The sequence below is a fragment of the Ptychodera flava genome, chromosome 21 (genome assembly GCF_041260155.1).
Source record: "Ptychodera flava strain L36383 chromosome 21, AS_Pfla_20210202, whole genome shotgun sequence".
Lineage (NCBI taxonomy): Eukaryota > Metazoa > Hemichordata > Enteropneusta > Ptychoderidae > Ptychodera > Ptychodera flava.
The window spans coordinates 15,638,359-15,662,226 of NC_091948.1; the positions used below are offsets into that span (position 1 = coordinate 15,638,359).

At 37.3% G+C, this 23,868-nt stretch overlaps 1 protein-coding gene across 1 annotated transcript in view; it reads left to right on the forward strand.

Moving 5' to 3' along the window:
• The first annotated feature begins 1,067 nt into the window (after window positions 1-1,067).
• LOC139121534 (neuronal acetylcholine receptor subunit alpha-10-like) overlaps window positions 1,068-23,868 on the forward strand; it is a 40,228-nt gene continuing 17,427 nt past the window's right edge. Inside the window, exon 1 of the mRNA XM_070686499.1 lies at window positions 1,068-1,158. Coding sequence (XP_070542600.1) covers window positions 1,098-1,158 — 61 coding nt within the window. The 5' untranslated portion in view covers window positions 1,068-1,097. The remainder of the gene's footprint in view (window positions 1,159-23,868) is intronic.

Genomic DNA, 23,868 nt, shown 5'->3' on the forward strand with positions numbered 1-23,868 from the left:
CTGCGGCCACAGAACCCTTCAGTGAAATGCGCAGTCGCTGTTCCCCACGGACGAACTTGTATTGAGACTCGGACAGGTTCATTCATATTGTATGGTATTCTCACACGATATTAGCGCACCTTGCATCCGGTGAGAATTCGTCAATGTTGTTGGCGATGACGCATCACGTGAAAGTCCCACGCGGCGATGAGAAAATCCATTCGCCGTCGCCTTTCTGTTCTTACTTTCAATTAAATCTGAATCCATTACAAAGAGGAGCGTGGACAGGGAGAGGAAAGCCATTATACGGTGCCTGGTTGGCGACATTCGATAATTCCGAAATTCAGTTTTTTCACAGAGTTAGGCTGGCTGAACACCTTATACCATGAAATTTTTCAAATGGCCATCAACGGTGGTCCAGTTGGAAATGAACGGGTTACATAACGTATGTACCAATTTGCCTATTTAGAAACTACACTGATATAATCACACATGAATGTTATTTTGTTGGGTTAATTTTAATTATTTCAATACTTAACATATAAAACTATACTTCAAAAATAGGAAACAAATTAAAATGCATGAAATGCGCTGGACTTTAAAAATCGTGCTAATATCCATTTTCAAACTGTCGCAGAACAGACGCCCATGCAAACCAACAAATTCTCTCAAGTCGTGAAAACTTTACTTAAAATTTTTGGTAAAATTTCATCACGCTTTGATTTCTCAATATAGTAAGTATTAAAACTGACTTTATACATTTATTGAACGACATCGATTTCAGTTACGTCTAAACTCAGGTGAAGATTTCTGACAAATGTTGTAAATGTGAATACAAGGCTACCCCTTGCTCACGGAAAGCCAATTTACATTCACTGATTCTAATATTAAAATATCGAGAATTCAAATTTCTCGCTATCCTTGACTGCGTTATTTTCAGACTTGCGCAGCAAAGTAATTATCATTTGTGACCTTACCGTCTGTTTCGAACTCATAACGAGGATTTCGTCGGATCGCAATGCGAAGCAGATTCCCTTCACACGAAATAAAACTCGACTCCCCAGGCTGGCTGTTAAAGAGCACGCATCACTGAGCTCGTCAGTAACCTTTTGGACATCATGGGGACTCAAACGTTCCTGAAAGTGCTGTGCATATGCGGGATACTCTTTCATCGAATTGGTGAGTTTTGCTGTACGTTTCGTTGTAAATGTGACTACTTTCGTGTCCAGGGGGACAAAGACGCGTAGTGGTTATTCTTTCAGACCTGGTTTTTTTCTCTCTTTTCAATATTAGTTCCTCAAGCCCCTGCAACTGTTTGATAGCAGCAAGTGTTGCCGTCCGCAAACGCGAATGCGCAAGCATAGAGAGGCCACGTAATTACCGAAGGCATAACCTGCATTGATTCTCGATCTCGTCGCTAAGTAATCCACCGCTCGTAATGTGGGGAAATGTGAGTTTAAGAGTTTCAGGCAAAATTCAACGCGAATGCGCAAGCATAGAGAGGCCACGTAATTACCGAAGGCATAACCTGCATTGATTCTCGATCTCGTCGCTAAGTAATCCACCGCTCGTAATGTGGGGAAATGTGAGTTTAAGAGTTTCAGGCAAAATTCAACGCGAGCCCAAGAGACCCGCAAAATACCCTGTTTCACATATTGAATATCCATCCCGGCCTACCTGCCGTCACGGTGGCTTTCTATTTTCGTATGTTATTCCTAATGTCAAAGGTATCATTAAAAACAGACGGCTCTGTCCTGCGGTAAAAACTCTGTGCCTAAACTGTAAGTGTCAGTGTACAGGGCAGGGACAGGTGTGAGATTCAGTTGACCCGGGAAAAAGTACAGCGTATAAGTGATCGCCACCACAGGCGTGCTGTTTTCTGGGTAGTTTCTATAAGTGTAGTTTATTCTACGTTTCGACGTTCTCTTCCGTAGCCTATGATTAGGCTACGGAAGAGAACGTCGAAACGTAGAATAACTACACTTATAGAAACTACCCAGAAAACAGCACGCGTAAGTGATCGCCACGTCGTATATCTGTCTCTGTTAGCCCTGTAGTCATGAACTAGCTTGCCTAAGTTCTGATCGATCAGGCTGACTCGTCATTTAAAGTGTCATATGCTGTCGGGATTTGCAAAAAATACGTGCACTTTAACACAGTGACCAAACATACATAAGTATAAATTCGTTTTACTGTTGGATATAAGGGTACAACGCCACGAACTAGCCATGCCAAGTGCTATGTAGCCAGACTAATTCTGTTTGCGCTAAGGTAATGGGTTTATTTGCATATCTGCCTATCAATTTACTATTTATGATATTGTCATAATCCAGTCCAAGCAATGAACATACAGCTTGGCGGGACTATACTATAGTTCGGTAGCAGGTGCTGTTTTGAGCCACGCTCTGTTAGGCTTACTGCTCGGTATTACGCACATATGCGGCGTTGTTTAAAGTCACTCAAATTACAATAGTTTACCGTTGGTCGAAATTATCAATAATATTGTCTTTCGAGTATCGTTTACAGTATAGGAAGCATTAATGTCCGTCTATGTCAACAGTAATTTTTCCCTCTCTTTTAGTACCTATTGCCGAATAGCAACCGCAAGCGAGCATGTTTGATGCAATCTGCTATACACCTTTGAATTCGGTACTGTGAGTCAAACAGCGCAGGAATTTCAGAAATGATTAGGTTTTTACCCATTTTATATTCGAATTATAGAGGCCCTGTTTTTAGCTGTATAAAGGTGCATAAGATTACGCAGCATTGACGATTGACACGGTTGTCTTCCTTCCTTCTTTCCTTTATTATTAATTCATTTATGTTAAGGATCAAATGATGAACTTGGTGTCCATAACCAAGGTGTCTCAGTAGTAACTACACAACGTAGGGGATGTTTATGTTTATTGAATGCGTGATGTAAGCCTAGACATTTGATACATCAAAGGATGTGGATATTTTAAAATGAATTCTGTTCATAGAGGTCTGAGTATTTTTAGTATGTCAACTGTCGTATAATTCTTCGCCCGTGCACAGCTTTGTTTCTAATTTAGAAGCTTGTAGAGTACATTTTCACTGACTCGTTTCGTAAAAATCGAAAAGTTAACGTTCATGAATTTAACAATGTGCATTGGGTCATTTTGACTTTTCAACATCGGTAAATCTGGGCTTGTTTGCTTCATGATGATGATGATGATGATGATGATGATGATGATCAACAATGTGCATTGGGTCATTTTGACTTTTCAACATCGGTAAATCTGGGCTTGTTTGCTTCATGATGATGATGATGATGATGATGATGATGATGATCATCATCATCATCGTCGTCGTCGTCGTCGTCATCATCATCATCATCATCATCATCATCATCATCATCATCATCATCATCTCCCCGTCACCATCATTACTATCATCATTACTTTTACCCTTATTTGCATGATGACGATGATGATTATCATCATCATTATCATCACCACTACCATCATCATCATCATCATCATTATCATCATCACCCCCACAACCACTACCATCATAACTATTACCCTTATCATTATCTCTTGTTGGCTTTTGACTGTGGATAGAGTGATTCGAAGATACCGTGGTTTCAGCAATGTCAAGATACGCAAAATGTTGACACACCACCGTCGAGAACTGAATTAAAAAGGCGCGATCGGGAGACATCACCCTAAACTGTTGTCCATATGATGTGTTCATCTCGTTTTTGTTTTTTACGACCGAAATCATCTCATCAGCTTGCAGTCCTCCGTCAGACGGCTTGGCCACTTTAAGGTAGAACGCACCTCGGGGACACAAATTTGGACTCTCAAACATTTACAAGTCTTTTCTGATATACCACTTGTTGGGGTTCATTTTAAAGCTCTTGATGTAAGAAAACTTTTAACCGGGTTATTTTTTCGAAATTCGAAAATTATATTTGTCTCCATAGAGTTAAAACAGGAATGGCGGCCATTTTTGAATTTTAAATATCGGTAAATCTTGGGTAACTTCTTTCCCTAGTTAAAACAGGGATGGCGGCCATTTTTGAATTTTAAATATCGGTAAATCTTGAGTAACTTCTTTCCCTAGTACCAAAATTTGCACGGTGACCCCTGATTTTTATTCTTGATTTTGAAAGAGAATAGTCGAAAGATTCCTCAAGGAAAGTCTAAGCAAAACCTTAAGTCTTTCACTTTCAAGGCGCGAACTACCCTAAGATGCCAGTAGCTGTGACTTCGAATGATTTTGCATTTTTTTTGTTTTGTATGTCAGCTACAGCTTCTTGTTTCATTCTTTAAATTAAGTTGAAATACCTACTGTTTAGTTAGCCAACACATCGTGAATACCTGTAAATTCACTTATATCCTTTACACTGAAATTCTTGTCCGGATAAGAATTTACACGTCAGCAAAAACAATTCAGTCTATACATGCATCGGCTGAGCTGACAAGCTGAATACAGTGTATCTCAACATGCTTTGGGAAGAAGAACAAGAATTTGTATTTGACATTAAAAACAAAAATAGAAGAAAATAATCACCAAAAAGTATAGATATTGATCCTCTAAAATAAATTTGATATTTTTGAAAGTTTACCATGAGATTGTAATAATCATTGGTAGCTTAGCTTGGTCGAGACTAGCAGCCGTCATTGAAACGCCTTTTGCTCACATGTATCGTTGCGTTCAATTACTGTGTTTTTTTCAAGTGCTCTCAATCTGATACAGTTGTTCTGATGTGCGAGTGTGTACCTCTGAAATACACTGTATGTAGGCCTGCCTTGAAGAAGTTTTTATGACTGTTTCCAGTCTCAGGCAAGGAGGAAGTCACAGATGATATTAAGTTACCACTCAGCAATTTCAACTTAATTTTAAAACACCCATGACGTCTGAACGCTATGCTGCGATAACTTACGTTGTAGTCTCTGCAGTGAGCTATTATGATTTTTTACTAAAACTCTCCTTAGTGAAACTTTCAACAATTCTCTTACCAAATCAACAATAAAAGTTGGGAACTAGTGAAACAAATTACCTAACAGTTTGCGATATATTTGAAATTCAAAATGGCCGCCATTCCTGTGTTAATTCTATGGGAGAAAAATTAAATTTTGGATTTTCGGAAAACTAAGCCTGTTAAAGTTTTTCTCTCTCCGAGAGCTTTAAAAAAAGCTCCACAAGTGGTAGATCAGAAAAGAATTGTACAAATTTGAGAGTCCGAGACGTTCTACCTTAATACCCGTTGAAGTGACAAACATGGCTTTTCAAAACACACATCTCGCAAGACTGTCACGTGCTACCGACGTGGTACGTCGGTCTTCATGTGAGGATTGATTCAAATAAATCAATGTGCTGGTATCACAAACCTTAAAAATGGGTTTGGAACCGCAATAAGATCCTCTTTGCAGTACGCTTTAAATCTGAAATCGCATCGGCGTAAAATATTACATCGCAACCCACGCGTGCACTTCAAATTCCAATATACTAATATGAATCAATTACAGTCTAAAATGAAATTACCTGAAGCGAGCACACCTGCACGACAGAGAATGCATCTAGAAAAAATCTGACTCAAAAGGAGATGATGGACACTTACATTTTGAACCTGTGCGTTCAAATATTTAGCCATTCGCATCAGGGAGAACCCATCGTTGCCGTAACCCCAAAGGACGCGTTTAAAAAAATTGCGACAACGATCTATTAATTATGTATGCAAATTGGTCATCAATTACTCATACTCTGACAGTTCAGCTATAATATGGTGGGAAATTATGGAGAAATTATGTTATCGATACAGACAGTGATAATACGTGACAAAAACGGCACAACTGCCGATGCGCCAATTACGGGAAATTTTTCTGTTGGAAGATAACATATTTGCTTTAGTAACATTCCAAAGCGGAGGTTTGAATTCCAAGGTGAAATTCAATCTATTGACTTAAGAGCGATCACCTTTGATATAACATTATAAGGTTTGTCTGACAATCAAAGATGGTTCACTCAGACGTCCTTGCTATAATATTGTGATCAACATTTGAAGGGGATTGACGTAGTAGCATGCACTAAATTAGCGTGCCGCGTTACGATATCATGGCAATTTTTTCAATCTTCATGCATTAAAAAGAACAAATCGAAATCTATGAATGCTGCGTCAATTACCGATATGGGTTGCCGATACCATGCACTGATGCTAAAATGTAAAATGACGAGTCGATTCGTGAAGTGATGGCTGGTAATTTCGATCATGGTGAATAGCTACACGGTTTCAACACAACAGGACGACACAGAAAGGGCCAGTGACTGTGTAATTGCCGACAGAACCATCGCTAAGAAAAGTTAGATCTCGATTCACCAAGTGTTTTCCAAGTAAATACAGATTTACTTAATTAATTTAGAAGTTTGGGGAGGGACAGTTTCAAGGAGCCAGTGCATGGATGTTCACAAGGTTTTCGTATGTAGGGCTGTAAAGTTTTACTATCCGAAGATGAGATAATGGATTCTTTAAGCAAGTCTTTTAGGACTGTGCAACTTAAATACTGGCAAATAAGATCATTTATGACTGGAATGTTTACCGAATAGTCTTTCGTAAACATAACTCGAAAGTATAACATACCTCTGTCTTTAACCCAATTTTCATATCTTCAACTTGCTTACAATGAATAAAAACGTTCTCTGTGTTTACTAAAGGAAATCGAGATCTGAGTCCTGATACGAAATTTTCGAAGTTTGTACCATGTACGGTAAATAGCTTGGATGGTAATCAACCCAATATTTATGTTAAAAGCTTCGTTGTATTCGTGGCGTTGAACCTGAACATCCACCATGATGTAGTTTTACTACTGTTAAGGTCCAAGGTTATAGGATGAATCCTTCTTCAGACTCTTTCTGGCAGTTTTAATATGTGTATATAATTGGTCATTACATTTATTCCCGCTTACTGAATTCAATTTGCTCACCAATTTTGCCTTCTTATAGAAGAATTTGGCACAGGACAACTTGCTAAATCGATATCAAAATATTCTTAATTATACCATTGCTGGCACCATAAGGGCAAGCTGCATTTTGGCACTCGTTTTGGGACAGCCGATGAATGATATTATAGGAAGGAAAGACGTGGGAAGACATACGGAAACTATTCCATGGGACCTCACAGTGTTGTAGACAATTTTTCTGTTACAGAACGACAAGCATGTTTTTGATATTTTGATATACTTCCTTGCATCATTAGTGGAAAACAAGAAATAAAGACACACGCGGACACAAACTAAAGAATTACACTATGCAAAAAAATTCAACTGTTCTCATGTCGATACTGGCAATTTGAAAATAATCCGAATCCTAAGTGAACGACAATTTGAACGCGGCTGTTTGGCATAATTAAATATCAAATTGATTTCTTGGATATAAGTGATATTAGCATTTCTATCAGTTGCTATAGTCAACGCTGTCTGCTTATCTATTTGAAAATAGCGACACAATTATTTATTAGCAGACCAGAAATAGTAAGGATGATACGTGACAAAGAGCAATGTTGCCAGAATATATTTTTAAGTATGCCTCATTGGTATGTCATTCACGAAAACAGAACTCGTTATAATATTTCGTTTGTCGATACGTTTACTGCATGGCACTATGTATGTATGTATGTATGTATGTATGTATGTATGTATGTATGTATGTATGTATGTATGTATGTATGTATGTATGTATGTATGTATGTATGTATGTATGTATGTATGTAGTATGTATGTATGTATGTATGTATGTATGTATGTATGTATGTATGTATGTATGTATGTATGTATGTATGTCTATCTGTCTGTGTATCTATCTGTGTATCTATCTGTGTATCTGTATGTATCTTGCTATGCACCCGAACTATTCACAGACGGATGTGTCTGAAAATGATTCGTCTTTTGATGGCAGGTTATGTTCATTCGGCGTAATTACGATAAGCTGGTTAAGTTCAATACGAATATTTGCTTGATTTTGGTAAAATATTCCAAAAATCAGCTAGTAGTAGTTTTTGTCCATTATATAGCTAGAATGTCTGTGCGTCCAACCTACCAGTATTATATAAACTGGACCCTGATTGTAATATGCATATCCAAATCTCGCTAACATAAATATAGTTATCGAGTATATAATCGTATTTATTTGAATACATCGCAAATAAACAATTTCACTTCTTCTCTTTATGCCCTGCATGTGACATTTACAGTGAAATTCAATTTTCGATGCACTTGTCAATCATTCATCTCGTGATGTACGTTGACAGGGACTAATTAATTGTTACTTTAATGGACCATTGCGGTCTTTTGCCATAAAAATATCCAATCATGAAATTGGCCCTCTTGGTCGTAAAAATGATATATTGGGAGCACTCTATAAGAGTATCGCTATTGCCGCTGGCAAAATTTTCTGTAGATATTTATCGTGTCGTATGAATGATAGCACATAATAATTAGATATTATTCCCTAATATTTTTCTTCGTTCAGCGAAGAAAAATACGAGTGACGTAATGACCGTGTCCCCACTCGTCTTCGACTCGTGGTGACACGGTCATTACGTCACGAGTATTTTCCGAGCTGAACGAAGAAAAATATTAGGGAATAATATACTTATCACATGCAATAGCCAATAATTCGTTATTTTTTGCAAAATAAAATAAGTTTTCCATGACGATTCCGCGTTTAAACTTTTGAACTACTTTAGGAATAATATCAGTACGCCGTGCACAAGTTGTCAATCATTTCCAGTTGTCCGTCGCGTGCGTGAGCGTTCACGTCCGTTAGTGTGTGGAGCAAATGACAGCTCTCGGTCTACACGTAGGCTACCTTCCGCAAAGTTATACTCTATTTCAAAGATACCATAGTCCTAGAAATTTATCACAGACGAAGATACGCTATTTTTCGGGAACAAATATCGACTGAATCTCGACGGCGCGAACACTGTAAACGTCGCGCCTGACCATGTTTGCAATGCTTACGGAACCCACGGTAACGCGACCAGCTTCGAGTTCGTTGTTTCCGCAAATTATTCACGTAATTCCTTCGGAATATACAGGCGGTACACTCTTGTGTTTACATTGTTCGGATTATTAATGTCGTAGTCTGTGAAAATATCGTTTTCATTACATGACTTTTGGAGGCATGGACACCGCACTTGACCCCCTTGTTGCAGTGGAAACCGTATGTCTACCGTGGTCTACCACATGAAAGTACACAGTGCGTCGAAAGTTCAGGCGTCGGCGGGGTCCATACGAATACGAACCCCCATGCATATCGGCGACAAAACTCAAACACGAGGTCTCAAAAATTTGCCTAGTTGATGTATTTTCAGACTCTAATAATCATGACTAATGTTTGCGATATTTTCACGTCAGACACAGTTTGATCGTGGGAGAAACATCGGCCGCCATGTTGTTTGTTTACATATTTACGAGCACACCGAAGATCGACAAAAAAAGGTCCGGCGCACCAAAATTGATGACATAGACGCGGGTTGTTGTGACGTAGAACGACCAGAGAATAAATCCCGTATTTGTTGTTCGGAGACGACAAACTTGGCTTGTGCATGTGATAAATAGCATAATTAAGGCCCTTGGACACCGGAAATGCAAAGTGACTGTGAGACAGAAAGTGTGACAGACGGGAAGTCATGACGGTAACTTAAAAATTCACAGGCTAACTGGAAGCAAACGAAAAATAATAATTTGCGCACAGACGCACATTCATGGACGTCAAACGATGCTCATATCGCTCATTATCAATTCATGACGAGAACTTTAAGAAAATCCGCTCAAGGACAAACCCCCGCAAAATTCCCACAACTGAAATCAAATTTTGATGATACGAAAAGCAAAGCTCTACTGCATTTATAAATAGTTAATACAAACCAGTCTCAGACGCATGTATCTACTCGTCTCGTTTTATCAAGCACGAAAATAATAAAATATGACAAGTGTAATTTATCTCTTACTGCTAATGAGCCGCAGGATTTTTCTATTTTACTCTGCATATTATTCCACATCCCGTAGCCTTGGTTTTATCTGTAATCAACCGTCTGACCGATAAAAAGAAAAGTCATTTCGTTACGATGCATTCTCCTCCCAAGAGCGTTGGTTTGTTGAATGCATTTTGGATGTTCCATACAGTGAGGGGGCGATAGTAAAGGTTGTGTTTCCAGCATGTTATGCTAAAAGCGGTTCGTTTTATATTCAATAGTAAGTCTTCAGATATTAGTTTTTTCTTTAAAATGATGAATTTCGAGGTCAGCCAGAAAATTGTATATTACTTATCGCTAGATAGACGCTGCTGGCACTTCGGAGTGTGCCATTGACGTTTGCATAAATGGTGGTGCTCTGGCGTCATCATAGCACGCTCAAGCATCATAGTCTGAGTCAGGATTATTGACTAAAAGTTGCCCTGTACTTGATGTTGTTGTCAGTGACCTCTGCGCTTGACCATTTAACAACCGTGCACTGAGTTTCTAATTGTTTCAGAGCATGTCGGCCGAGAAACTGGATTGTAAGGATTTCCGGTCCATACATTCGGGTGGCATCGGAAATGCCCGTTATACGTTTTGCTTTGTCGTTCAAAAGTAACTTTTGCATTACATATTAATTTGAGATATCGATTTGTAATTATGTTTAATATTTAAGGAGAACAGTGAACGCGAAAATTGAATTCCAGTAAAGTACGAATATTCGTAGTTAGGTAAACATCTACTCAAATACTAGGCTAACTACCAAATAAGTTGGTACTTAGAATATTTACGGTAAGATTTAAACCAAGCTGCATATATACATCATCAATAAGCAGATTGGTTGCTTATTTGCAAACTTGATGAAATTAATTAATTAGATGAAAAATCAAATACATGTAAATAGTGCTAAATAAAAAGGCCGGTAGATGATGTGAGTTGTATCGTCAGACTTCATGATATAAAGTCATTTCTTGCACGTGAATCGACCGATAATATGTGGAATCCCTAAGTTAATTTCTGTCAAAATACCCCACCAACTATCGATGTGAATTGATGCACAGCATCTCCAAAATTGACATTGTCTGACGTACAAGGTGTATGAAACAAAGAGATACAACAAACCACTTCGCATCAGGTCTATCTATAATAATTTTCTTTAGCATCCTTCACCACATACATTCTAATAGTACAATAGAGCTGGGCTTTGTCAACTTACAGATTGAGCGATTAACGCACAGCACTGAATTCGTTGCATTGCTAAAAAAATTTGAAAAAACTGTGCAGAATGCGTCAGGTGTTAGTCTCTTGGCATTTAGTAGGGTCAGATAATTATGCTGATTATATGAAGGTTCAGGTTTTTGGGTCAACATGAACTCGTAGATTAACATGATTAACGACGTAAATGCGTCAAGTATTTCCGGGTTCTGCTCTTAGGCTTCCAATTGGCTAGTTTGACCAAGGCATACTATGACGTAAATGGTGGACATTGTCCGTGCTTTGCATAATGGGCCATACGTATGCAAAATGTTGACTTCTTGAAACCCCCATGTACTTACCGATGGTGTTTGTCTGCGTATAACTTCGTACACTTCAGTGGCAGGGATTGTAGACGAAATCGTCAACTGATGCCTAGTAAGTTTTCACAATCCTAGCCATGACTGTCTTGTTCTTCCAGTGGTTGTTTGCGCTTTGGTTCTGCCGTTGTAGTACTGTTGTGTGAAAAATGATGCACAACAAAAAAGTTGTTTAAATAGAAAATTCAAGTATTGAGTTGTGTTTTTTTTTAGGTGTGTGTGTGTGTGTGGGGGGGGGGGGGGGTTTAAATATGACATTAAACTGGTCCAATAATCATTTCCATTCAAGGTAATATATTACCAGGTCCATTGGACAATTGTGATTTACAAATTTAAGTAGGACCATCCTGAACCACTGATAGTTAGTGGTGGTACCAGGTGTCCGGAATGGGTAAGCGTACCCTGCTAGCATGCTACTACGCCACGGACACTTAGGCGGAAATCCTGCATTTGAGCACGGAATGAAGTATTGTTAAATGAAAAAAATGGGAATGCAATAGCAAAACAGGTTATCCAAAGTTATATTCACAGTGCCTTCTATGGACTTACCCTTCAACCCTTTGAACCTTAACCCACCTCCTCCCGGTAACCTTTGGCGTCAGGCAGGGATTTACTGCAGAAGAGGATGCAAGTGCATAATAGGGATAAGGTGAACAATGTATATTGGGATGTTAAATGGAACAATAATGGAATTTACATATGCATCTCCGCCGAACTGAAAAGATGAAAATCAATCTGGACGTGCAGTTGTCAGTATACGTTTTGTGAATCGAGCTGATTAAACACGATATTAAACACCTATTACCTGGTCATGAGGGCTATAGCACCCGTCGAGGGGGCCGTGTGTTACAAGAAGCAGATCGCTATTCCCTGAGGCCGAAGGCCAATGGGTATAGCGACGTGTTTCTGGTAACCTGGTTTTTATTCGGGTATGGCTCCTGTTTATTACCGTGGCCACGTGTTACCAGAAACACATCGCTATAGCCCTCGGCCTACGGCTTCGGGGTAATGGTGATGTTTCTGGTAATGCACGGCCCCTGGGCCCTCGGGGTAAGAAACGGGCGCTATGGCCCTAATGACCAGGTAATAGGTGTTTATTAGGGAGCTACGATACTTACACGCTAAAAATGTAACGTCCAGGGCACTTGTTTATCATAGACAGGGAGCTGTGCATACGACAACAACAACAACGCTTTATACGTGTGAAAAGGTCGAATAAGACTCGTTCTAAATATACGAGATCAAATCATACGATGTCTGTGAAACTAGACTGTAATAACCCTCACTTCTAATTAATACATGCGTGGAATTCGAACTCTATTACCCTTTCCAACTGAGATGTAGGCGAATCGTGTTCTGCTGCAGTAAAGAGATGTTATTATAACCGATAATTAGGTTATTCAGCTGACGATTGCTAGACCATCATAACAGGACTTGTCACTAGAAAGTGTTCATGTAAGCGTCATTTGAAACATCACAGCAAGTGTGTTTGTGTGCCGGGGAGCCATACCCTTTGGCAAATGTGTTATTCAACACCGACTCAAAGGAAATCCGATTTTAATTTAACTTATTGCGTAAAAAACGTTCTGACGTTGTTTTCATCAGTGGAGAAAACAAACCCACTTACTTTGACAGTAAAATGATTACAATTTACGAAAAATATCAGATAACGTCAGACAAAATACCGGATAAATTATTTCTCGGAATTATCCCTCCTGATTTTGCAGATTTTGAAACCTATTTTTGAATCTTGTAAAAAAAAAAGCCGCAACAAAGTGCAAATATTTCTGCTTTGCAATTACTTAAATACTGTCGGCGACACTGTGCACCACGATTGCCAATAAACATGTTGAATATATAGCTGGTAATAAAGCGTTGTAAAATATTCCTTGTTCATACTTTTGTGAACGCTAAAAAGGGAAGCCATCTTGAATATGTTACATCTTTATATCGAAACCCTATCGTTTAGCGTGTATATCTGGAAGTTTTACAATGGGAGAGGATTTTGAGTAGTGCTATCGCCGTTTCTCATAAGGTTAGCAAATTAACCATGAGTATACATTTTATCGCCAGCGTTCATCTAGCGTAACAAATTACAGATTCTATTGGCTCGATCACACTGGTCCTTAGATTCCCAATATTTATTTACAGTAGCTCTGGCATTTGGATTAACTAAGGCTAGTTAACTCAGGATGTTTAACATCAGTATATACTATAATTACACTAACGAAGGTAAATTATGGTACCCACCCAATGTTTACGTTATCGTCTAATTTACAATTGACATCAGACGACGTTCTTATGTCCCTGAAATATTGAACATTTCCGAAATTTTTGGTATGGCAATGAATGGATTAAAGGGAGCGACCGTCCCCTCTGTGCCTCTTCCCAGAAATTGGCGATGAAAGTGTCGAGTAAATGTGAAGAAAATTCAGCATTTGATGCATGTTTTTAGTTCACTAGTTTTGTAGCTTTCCAATCACTTCAAGATTTTGCCGAATAAATTTTGGTTGCGTCCCTTTATTTACATGAAGCTGCTTCGACTGCGGTTACCTGCTTCGGTACAGGGATGTCGGGATATGTTGTACACAACAACAGACCTGTTGTATGGAATTGTTGTATAGGTCCCATAAGCACAGCCGCAAATGGGACGATCCCTTCCCTTTAAGGAATAATTGACCATGAACCAGATACAGAACACAAATACTAAAAAATAACACCAAACTTTGCAGCTACTATGAATCAAACACTTCACCAGCAACAATGTTCTTTTTCTAAACTACAAAGTGAATAAATTCATTGATATTATATTTATCCTTTATTTCTTGGCCAATTCATCGTCATAAAAAGCTCGTAAGCTATTCGCTTGTCACCTCAGGTGATTTGCGAAAGACACAAAAAAGAGCAAACCAAAAAACTTGGAACAAGAATCTAATATTTTATTTACCAATATTTTTAACCAGATTGTTACTGTCCACAAAATGCTTGTACTTTATCGTAGTGTAGCACACGCCGTTTGCATTCCCCTTATGTCCCTCCAGCTGGTCACATGACGCTATACCTATTTCTGGTAGCCCTCGATATAAAAAGAATGCAATGATACAAGAACTACTGTGGCTATTACACTGATCTCCACCCTGCTCAAAGCGGTAGTCCTCAGTCTCTGGTTCTCGCATTAGTGCCCGTTGACATTGACTGTTTATATGATGCTGGTCCTTTGTTCTCCTCTGACAATTGTGGCCAGATAATGAATTTGTTTTAAGATGAAGCCGATGAACAACAAGATAAAAATAAACAGAGAAAGCGCCAAAAATTGGGCTGAATGAAACCGAACGAGTGCGAGTAATGAACACCGATCCATGCGCACAACGCTCTTATATTGCAGCTTTAGATGTAGCGACATCGTAAAAATTGCAGAGTTAAGGTCAGAGACCTCAATCGGTAAATAGCATGACCTTTGTCAACAGGTGTTATGTGAAAACTGGAATATAAAATTTAACGAGGACATATAATGCCCATTAAATCGCGAAAAAGAAGATGATAGACATTGACTCCGAGGATATTTTAGTACCTTACTTGTATATGTCATGCTCACACAAAAGTGACACATCTTCGAAAGAATAGTCGAGCTTAACCCTTTGAGTGCTGTATTTTTTACACAAAATTTAAATGCAACATTTTACCAATTTTTATGAATTTTTATGTCTTTTTTTGGATAATTTTGGACCAAATGGACATCATATTTCATTGATTACAGTTTTTTATCAAAATTTTGACAAAAATCTGAAAAATATTGACTAGCGTATATTTTATAAAGTTGACAAAAATTGAATTTGGCGCTAAAAAGGTTCAAAAGGGAGGCAAAAACAATTCATCTGATATCTGCGACTCAACTGTGCGTACACACGGCCATGGACAGAAATATCATACTCTCAATGACAGGTCAGAGTGTGCTCAGTATGACAAAGCTCTATTCATAGTTCATAATCATACCGACCATAACAGAGAACATACCAGGATGAATACGCACCTGTTCTTCAAGTTCAAGACTGAAGACTACTTTTTCCCGCTATAAGTTATGAAATGCATTAGTTTATTTATTATTTATTCACTTTTATTTATTCATCCATTCATTTTCATTTATTCATTTAATAAATCTGTTTTGGTTTATTAATTAATTGTTTTTCTATCTATTTTTATTATTTATATATTTGTTTATTTTTATACCTTTGTGTATTATTTATTTATATTTAGAGATCAATTTACTCGACTGACACATAATACACATTGAAGAACATTGTCATTACAGAAAGAATATTGGTCAGCAACAAAAGACGCCCGAAGATTCATTTGAACAGGAACATTGCCCTTTGATGAAATCTGTCAACGGACTTTAAAGCCTGTTTAGAGTAGCAGCACATTTTATATAAATTGACAGAGAATTCCATTCTTTTGTCGTATGATAGCCAAAACTTCTTTTGCTCTCATTCATATTATATTTTTGAATTCAGCAAATCATATGATATCTCAAGCGTAACGTATTACAGTTAACGTGTCTGTTAAGGTTGAATTAATTCCAAAGATAACAAGAGGCAGTGTATGAACAAAATATAAAACCGTAATAGTTAAATAATAACAATATACGCCGTTTAACATACATTACATCATTGGTAACAAAGAGCTTATACATTTACACTGTTTAGTGGACTAAGGACTCTGCTAACATTGACCGATTGATAACACTGGTTGCGTCATGCTTGTGGTTTACACAGTGTTGAACACCTTAAAGACCTATTCCATTCCAAAAAGCCATGCCAACAAAATGTTTCTGAACATGAAGATTGATTATGCTATAATATTCAAATTTCCATAACAGCTGAGGCCTCTATATATTCTCACAAGTCTATGTGCTTTTTATGTTAACCTCATTTTCATACGTGCCATGTCGACGCGTTCGTGGTTCTTATGAAGCAGCTGGTTACCCTGCTGCTTCAAGCACGGACAGCTTGTCCTCTTCACTATCTATCCTTCATGCCCATTGGAAGATGTGATGAACTTTTATTTCCGGCAATACGCCTTTAAACTGACATTATAATTCACGGGGAAGCGGAGAGAGATGTAGACAAAACCTCTGCACTGTCAGTATACAAGCAATTAAATAGATGAAAGAAATGTAGGTAGAGCGATGATAGTTTATTACAACAGTTACACTATTCACGAGTTTTGTCTTTTTAACACCATACTGGAAAAACAAACCAAACAAAACTAGGGCTAAAATAAGAAGCGTTTTATCTTTTTAAAACTGTTTGTCAAAAATTTTTTAATAATGCATGTATTTCGTCCACGTTCATACTAATGCATCCATTTGTTTATTTGCCGATTTTGTTAATCATTGCCACATGTAAAGTAAATTATCTATAAGGGTTCCAGAAATGTTACCCCTCAGGATGTTTCAGAGCTATACCCTACCCCTATCCCTACATTTAGCCTTAACTGATGGATGAGAAATGTCCGAGTTGGAAACATATGGAGTAACTCTCCCTGATGCCATCCATATTGTAGGAAATTGTTCATATGCGACATCCGTCTTTTTGCCAAATTTGTCAATTTCATAGGCACAGTTAAATTTGTAACACCCATATTGCTATACCAAGTGTTGATATTACGTCATACGATGTCCTTAAATTAATCAAATTAGCAGCTGTTTATTTGGCAACTCGATATCGGATATGGCTCTTAATAATAATATATATATATATATATATATATATATATATATATATATATATATATATATATATATATATATATAGATAGATAGGTGCGTGTGTGTGTGCATGTGTATGCACTCACAGGTCATAGGGTTCTGTCAATTGACATCTATACCTATATATAACTTAAATTGCATTTATTTCGACATGTCCTTGAAGCTAATGAGATAAATGATTTATTATGATTGTCGATGTAGTTTTGAGGCGATGAATTATATAATTACGTGTCATGAAACCCATTTCACCAATATACTGTGTTATCCGAACATGGTATGACATTAAACATTCCAGAAGCCATCATTAATATACGAACTAAAAAGTATCATACGTTCCATGTTACCTTGGAAGTACTTTACGAGCTCTAGGGCGTTAATTTGAAAGTGCTATACGTTAATTCTTTTTTTAATACGGAGACATCGCAGCGCACACCGTGCTGTTCTTCTTCGCCTATATCGCCGCCACCTCTGTCGCGCTACTGTCATCAACAGCCCATTTGGAAGAAAAGTAACCAATACGTTTCGTTTCATGTAACCGATAACTATTGTTCCATTTGATAAGAGTTGAAAAATGGCCATTAATACCGCAATAAATCAATCGCAAATCTAATGGCACAACTAAACGAAATTATAACGAATTGCAGGAATAGAAAGGAAATCTGAAGCAAGAAATAATGACCCACGACACAGCAGTATCCATTCATTCTTAGGGATTGTCATTTGCAATTTAAAGTAATTTGTTAATTTATAACATCATGTGGTATGACTTACAATTAAGTGTATGTTTCGAAGATCTAGGCAGGCCCATTCTTAGCTAATAAGCGGTATGTACAGACGGGTAATTGTACTTCTTTGTATGTTATTTACATCTTGCACAAGGGGCGCTCTATGATGACAATTTGTTGGTAACCCATGGACAGCTTGTCGGTATTCTATTAGCAGCAGGTCGGAGGCGATTTCCAGATTTTCCTTTTTGAGGTTACTTGTGTTAGCACGGATGACAATGTAAAATACCGAATTACGATTTGTCCAACTATCTTTCCTTTCAGTTTCAATGTTAAATATTATGGCTAATAATCAAAGCTGCTATACACGGTGATATACACGGTGAATAATAGATCAAATAGGACACAGAAAAAGAAGGTCGACATAGCACATACATATGTTCACTACTATAGATAGATAGATAGATAGATAGATAGATAGATAATATCGTAAAAACTCACAACCATATATATACGTTATGAGAGAGAGAGAGAGAGAGAGAGAGAGAGAGAGAGAGAGAGAGAGAGAGAGAGAGAGAGATTCTGTTTGTGACAGGTTCTACTGGACATGTAAACCTTAGCATGATATGATTTGCTGTTTCCATGAAGGATTCCCCTCTAAGTCACCGTAATTGCTCTAATATCTGTCGACAAAACATCGAACACATAATATATCAACGGTGTCAAACAGTTAATCTCGATTTCGTGTCAATCACTCAAACACGTTGGACTTTCTACATTATCAATATACTAGAAATCTTACGATCTTGCAGACTGTAGTTTTGAGCAATTTACACAGTAACGGTTGAATGCACTAAATGTTGTACCGCGATCCTTTTAAAGTCACTTTGGCACATTGCACAGAAAATCAACAAACGAAAGCACTTCAAACTTTCGCAACGACATTAATTTTCAAAAGCCTTCCAGAAAAAACTTAAGCCTCTTAAGTTAAACTTTTTGTTCAGACAGCGAAACGTCACAGACGGATTTGATAAAAATATCCTAGGTATCCTAGTGTATTCTAAAGAAAACCTCAAAGAAAGTAAGCAGACACACTGTGCAAGTGTTCTAATGCAGTAAATGGTCATTTAAATTGAGAAAGAGGTCAGCAGCCCTCGGTAGTCAAGTGTCGCAGAAAAAAGCAATCTCTAATGGACTCACTTCGTACGTGGCTTTTCAACTGTCAAGAAATGCTAGTTAATACGTGTCCTAGTAAGAAAGACGGAAAGAAAATGAAAAATAAGAGATTAAGACAGGTCGACATATGATCCGTAGGCTCATTTAGAATGAGAAGGCTCATTTAAAATGCAATCGTAGATCCCATAAATCATTTCCTCAACATATGTATTTCCACACTCGTGCACAGGCTCCTTCCGTCTTTATTCTGACTTTGAAATGGGCTATGCATGCTTGAATTTATTCATCTATCTTTACTATATAGGCTATTAATCGCAGAATAGGTATTCATCAAGCACGGCACAGATTTTTAATATGACGTTCACGCATTTTCTCCATGCGAACAAAATATATGAAAACACACGACCATATTGGACCATGAAGTAACTGTTACCTCTGGGCTCATTAATGTCGACTGTTGTTCTCCGAGAGGGTTATAGAGCCAATATCAATTTCTTAATTAGATGATCTGTAACTTTTGCGGGTACATTATTATTCAGAACGTTGAATATAAGCATTTGATAGAGCGTTTATTTAATTCCGATCATGCTCACTACATTACTGCATGAATTGCTTTATCAAGGCTCTGTTGCTGGTTGATTTTCCGACTTTTTTGTTCACGAGAAAGCTTTCTAATAAAAAGATGTTTGATATTTTAACCTTCTAAAAGCACTAATAGTTTTAGACTATTTCAAAGTTCACTCATCAGCACGTACAGATGCAATTCACTGATATGGACATATGCGATTAGATGCGGCCTTTTCGACGTGTTGTGTCACGCAAAACAATCATACCGTAGGTCCAGATATTTTGGTCTGAAAACAAATGTCACATAATAATATTTTATAAAAGACACTCGTTTTTTAGATTTGAGAGCCAACATAGTAAGAAAAACTTAAGAAGAGTTCACTGCCTAGACTATTCTTTCTCACAATTCACTGTGTCACAGGGTACCTTTCTTCTAAAATCTGTCTCCACTCGGCGAGTTTTTGTTGCATGAGCAGAATAATTGCAATATTGATCACGTGCAGGACATTTTACACACAATATAATCATATAGCTTTCATGATGTCATCAAATGATTAAAGTATGCCTACATTTCATTTTATTCTAGTTGTGTAATATAATTACAAACTCTACACTTAGCATTCGCGAAAAGCAAGCTGTAGACTCTTTTATATATTTTTATTTTTATATATTTTTATATTTTATATATTTTTATATCATGCCCGGTCGATGGCCGAAAGTAACATCTGCCACCTGCCAACAACTGTGCGTACGTTTTTGATTAATATATTTTTCGAATGACAGGACAGGTTGCCGATTAAAGTCGACGATAAAGTACTGTAGATAAGAGTGTATATGCACCCAGGTTCGGATTTAGATATAGTTACGATGCCATCGAACTCAACCGTTGCCGATAACTATGCCATACCACGCCTTAACGGTCACACTTTCACTTACACCTTTTTCCAACAGTATTAACGACAATGGATCAATCTGTCACCTTTACGAACACAATAACACGGTCCTCTGTCAATTTCTATGCACCAGACAATGCACGTAGACAGTGGTCCAGCCATCTCACGAAAAGCGATTATGTTCTATAAATTCTTCACAGTCATCTAAGCGAAACCTTATGTCAATTATTTATTGCACACTTTCGCAGGGATAACTTTAAATAATAAAACCGTGCAAACATTTGAAAAAAAAATATGATAATGAAACTCCTGTCACAAATATTAGAATTCGCCTTGCGTTAATTTAAAGCGGCCAGATATGAAATTTCGCCATTAGTATGTTAAAATGGTGGTGCACTGAGATTTTTGTCACATTTATATTTACAGAATGAAATAAAACAAAGAGTGACGACATATACAGATACATGTATTCCTTGAAGTTTAATAAAATGCATGTTTTTAAATATTTTACGAAATCATCACTAATCCGCCATCAAATCAATCAAATCAATCAAAATATATTAAAGATTTAAAGAAGGCTTCCATATGCATGGCTATAATGTTCACGTCTACAGTTTTCTATTCAATCAAGCTACAAATGCCTATCTCTTCAGATCCTTTTGAAAGGAGAAAATGCTTTGCAGGTCGCCCCAGTTAAGTATTAAAAGGTAGGTCACAGTCACAAAACGTCTCCTGGGCAATCATGATATACATCCAGCAGATGAAGAATGTGCACCGTAAGGCTAGAAAAGTGATAACGCAAAGTTGCAGGATGCAGGACAAGTTCACGAGTGATGATAAAAACTCTCGCGGGAATAAGCAATGATAACACTAGATTCCTGAATGTTAATGGCGACAAGCTGTGTCCCATATTCTATCAGAGATTTCAGTAATTTTTATTTTTGATTTCAACTCGCAATCTGCGAAATCTAGAAAAACAAGTCATTAACGCGCTTAAATAACCGAGTTCAGTAGTTGCCATTTTAATGACCGCATCAAATTCATCCCAAAACAGCTAAATAAAGCACAAACACAGAAACCAACTAACAACGCCCACGAACTAAATCTGAGCATTAAATACACAGCTAAACCGTGCTTCAGATGGCCTCCAGGATAATCCTGTCCATCAGCCGAGCTATCCACCCAGTATATTTCTCTTCCATAATTTTGTTTGGATAGTGTATTTCTGTCGATGTCTCCATTGGGCTGGTATTTTCGTTGTAAATTTAATTTTTGCAACATAAATAAATAAATCTTCCAACATATCCACTGAAGTTTTACCCAATTTTCAAGAAATACTCCTCAACAAATACAAAGCCCTATCTTTCAATAACCCTGTCAGTTGTCGTTTGCAAAATCTCGTTCGTCATCTTAATTATTAAATAATTATAGATTAATAATTGTCCATTCTGGACATCGCCCCAAAGATAATTATTCTAGTGTATTTGTTATTGATGATGATCTTAATCAGGTTCTGTTTTCGAGAAATCGCACTATGCAGTGTTCATAAATATTAGACTCGAACAAGAGGGCCTATGATTAGACATGGCGTTCAGTATCCTTTCTGTAATCTTCCATGGTTTTGAATGCAGTCGTTACGATCAAAAGGTGCTTTCATTGTAAAAATGACCGACCCTCAACGATTAACTGTTCTCCTTAACAAAAATACAGATCTTGTCCTTTGATGGAGACTACAATCTTTTTACAAAGATTTAAAGGCATTCATGTTGGGGTTTTCTGGATGACCTTATGATTGTCAAGCTTGCACCTTATTCCATGACGTTTTTCGTAAAAAATTGTCAGTTGTGAGTATATGTGACTTGTTTTTTGAAAGTATGTTAAGCTACATGTGTACGTTATATTTTGCGAAACATATACTGATTTTATCAACATTTTTCTGGAGCCGTGAATTTTTCTTTGATTTGTTTTGCTGTCGTTTTTTAGCATGTTTTTTAAAACATTTTTTAGATTTACTTGCACTGACTAACTTTTCTTTTATTTCTACTTTTAAACGTCTTCTTTTCTTTCCTATCTTAGATTTTAGCTATTTCTTTAGGGTAGACATTAACGGGTGAACATAAACTTATTGTATTCCACGATAGTATAATGATCGTCGTCATGCGTGTAACGAGTAAGGAATAATTTCACTCAATACTTTAAGCAGTTTCGTGCACACATGCCAGTCATAGAAATATCGTTTCAAAATTTCAAATTCATAACATTCGTCGTAGCTGTCATAATAATAATGCCGCACTATGTCCGCTGACAATATAACAATTTAAAAGAAGGTCGGTCATCATTGATAATTTCAAGGAAATGATGTACCCAGTTGTTATTTCCTCTTAGTAATTTGTTAGTTTTGTTCGGTAAACACCTGACGCCACTTCCTGAATTTTAAAAGTCCAGATATCTTTACTTCATGGATTTTACTGTTTGGTATGTCTTGTATGTATATTGTTTGCTTTGTATTTTAATTGTCTGTTTCATGAAGGGTTTGGATATTCAAAGCATTTCAGAACAAGGACAACGGTTTAAGATCATTTATGACTGTGGGATTTTTACCCTCAGTAAACCAAATTCAATATCCATTGCTTGCCGAGGTAATGTAGGGGCTTTATCAACTATGATCTTTGTCGTCTCTCTGGGTGAATACCTGACATGTAGTTCTAACCGTCCCTCATAGCCAGTCGAAACTTAAAGGAACAAATCGTTTAGTGGAAGCAGGTGTATAAAATAGCTCCAGCTGAAATATATCGCATCGCTTTAAAACCAGTCGTGATAAACCGTTTTTGTCGTCGGCATTATAATTTCTCGAATATATAGGTTAGCAGTTACATTTTAGTAAACCACGGCCCATAAAGGTATAATACTTACTACTGTTCTACATTCACCATTAAGTAGTACGACCTTGTCCCTAAAGACAACTGTCTACCATATTTTTCTGTGAGACAATTAAGTAGAAAAGACAAAATTCGCCTGCTCAATTCATTTTTTTTTTCGAAAATTTTCGGCCCCGCAAATTGTAAAATACGCATGTATATTCGGGGACTTCATTTTTAATTTTCTTTGCAGCTGTCTGCTCGTCTTATTTCTCTGGCACATATTATTTTCGGTTAGATTTTCAGTTTATTGTTTGAAGTGTTTATAGACTGTCTGAAAATTGAAA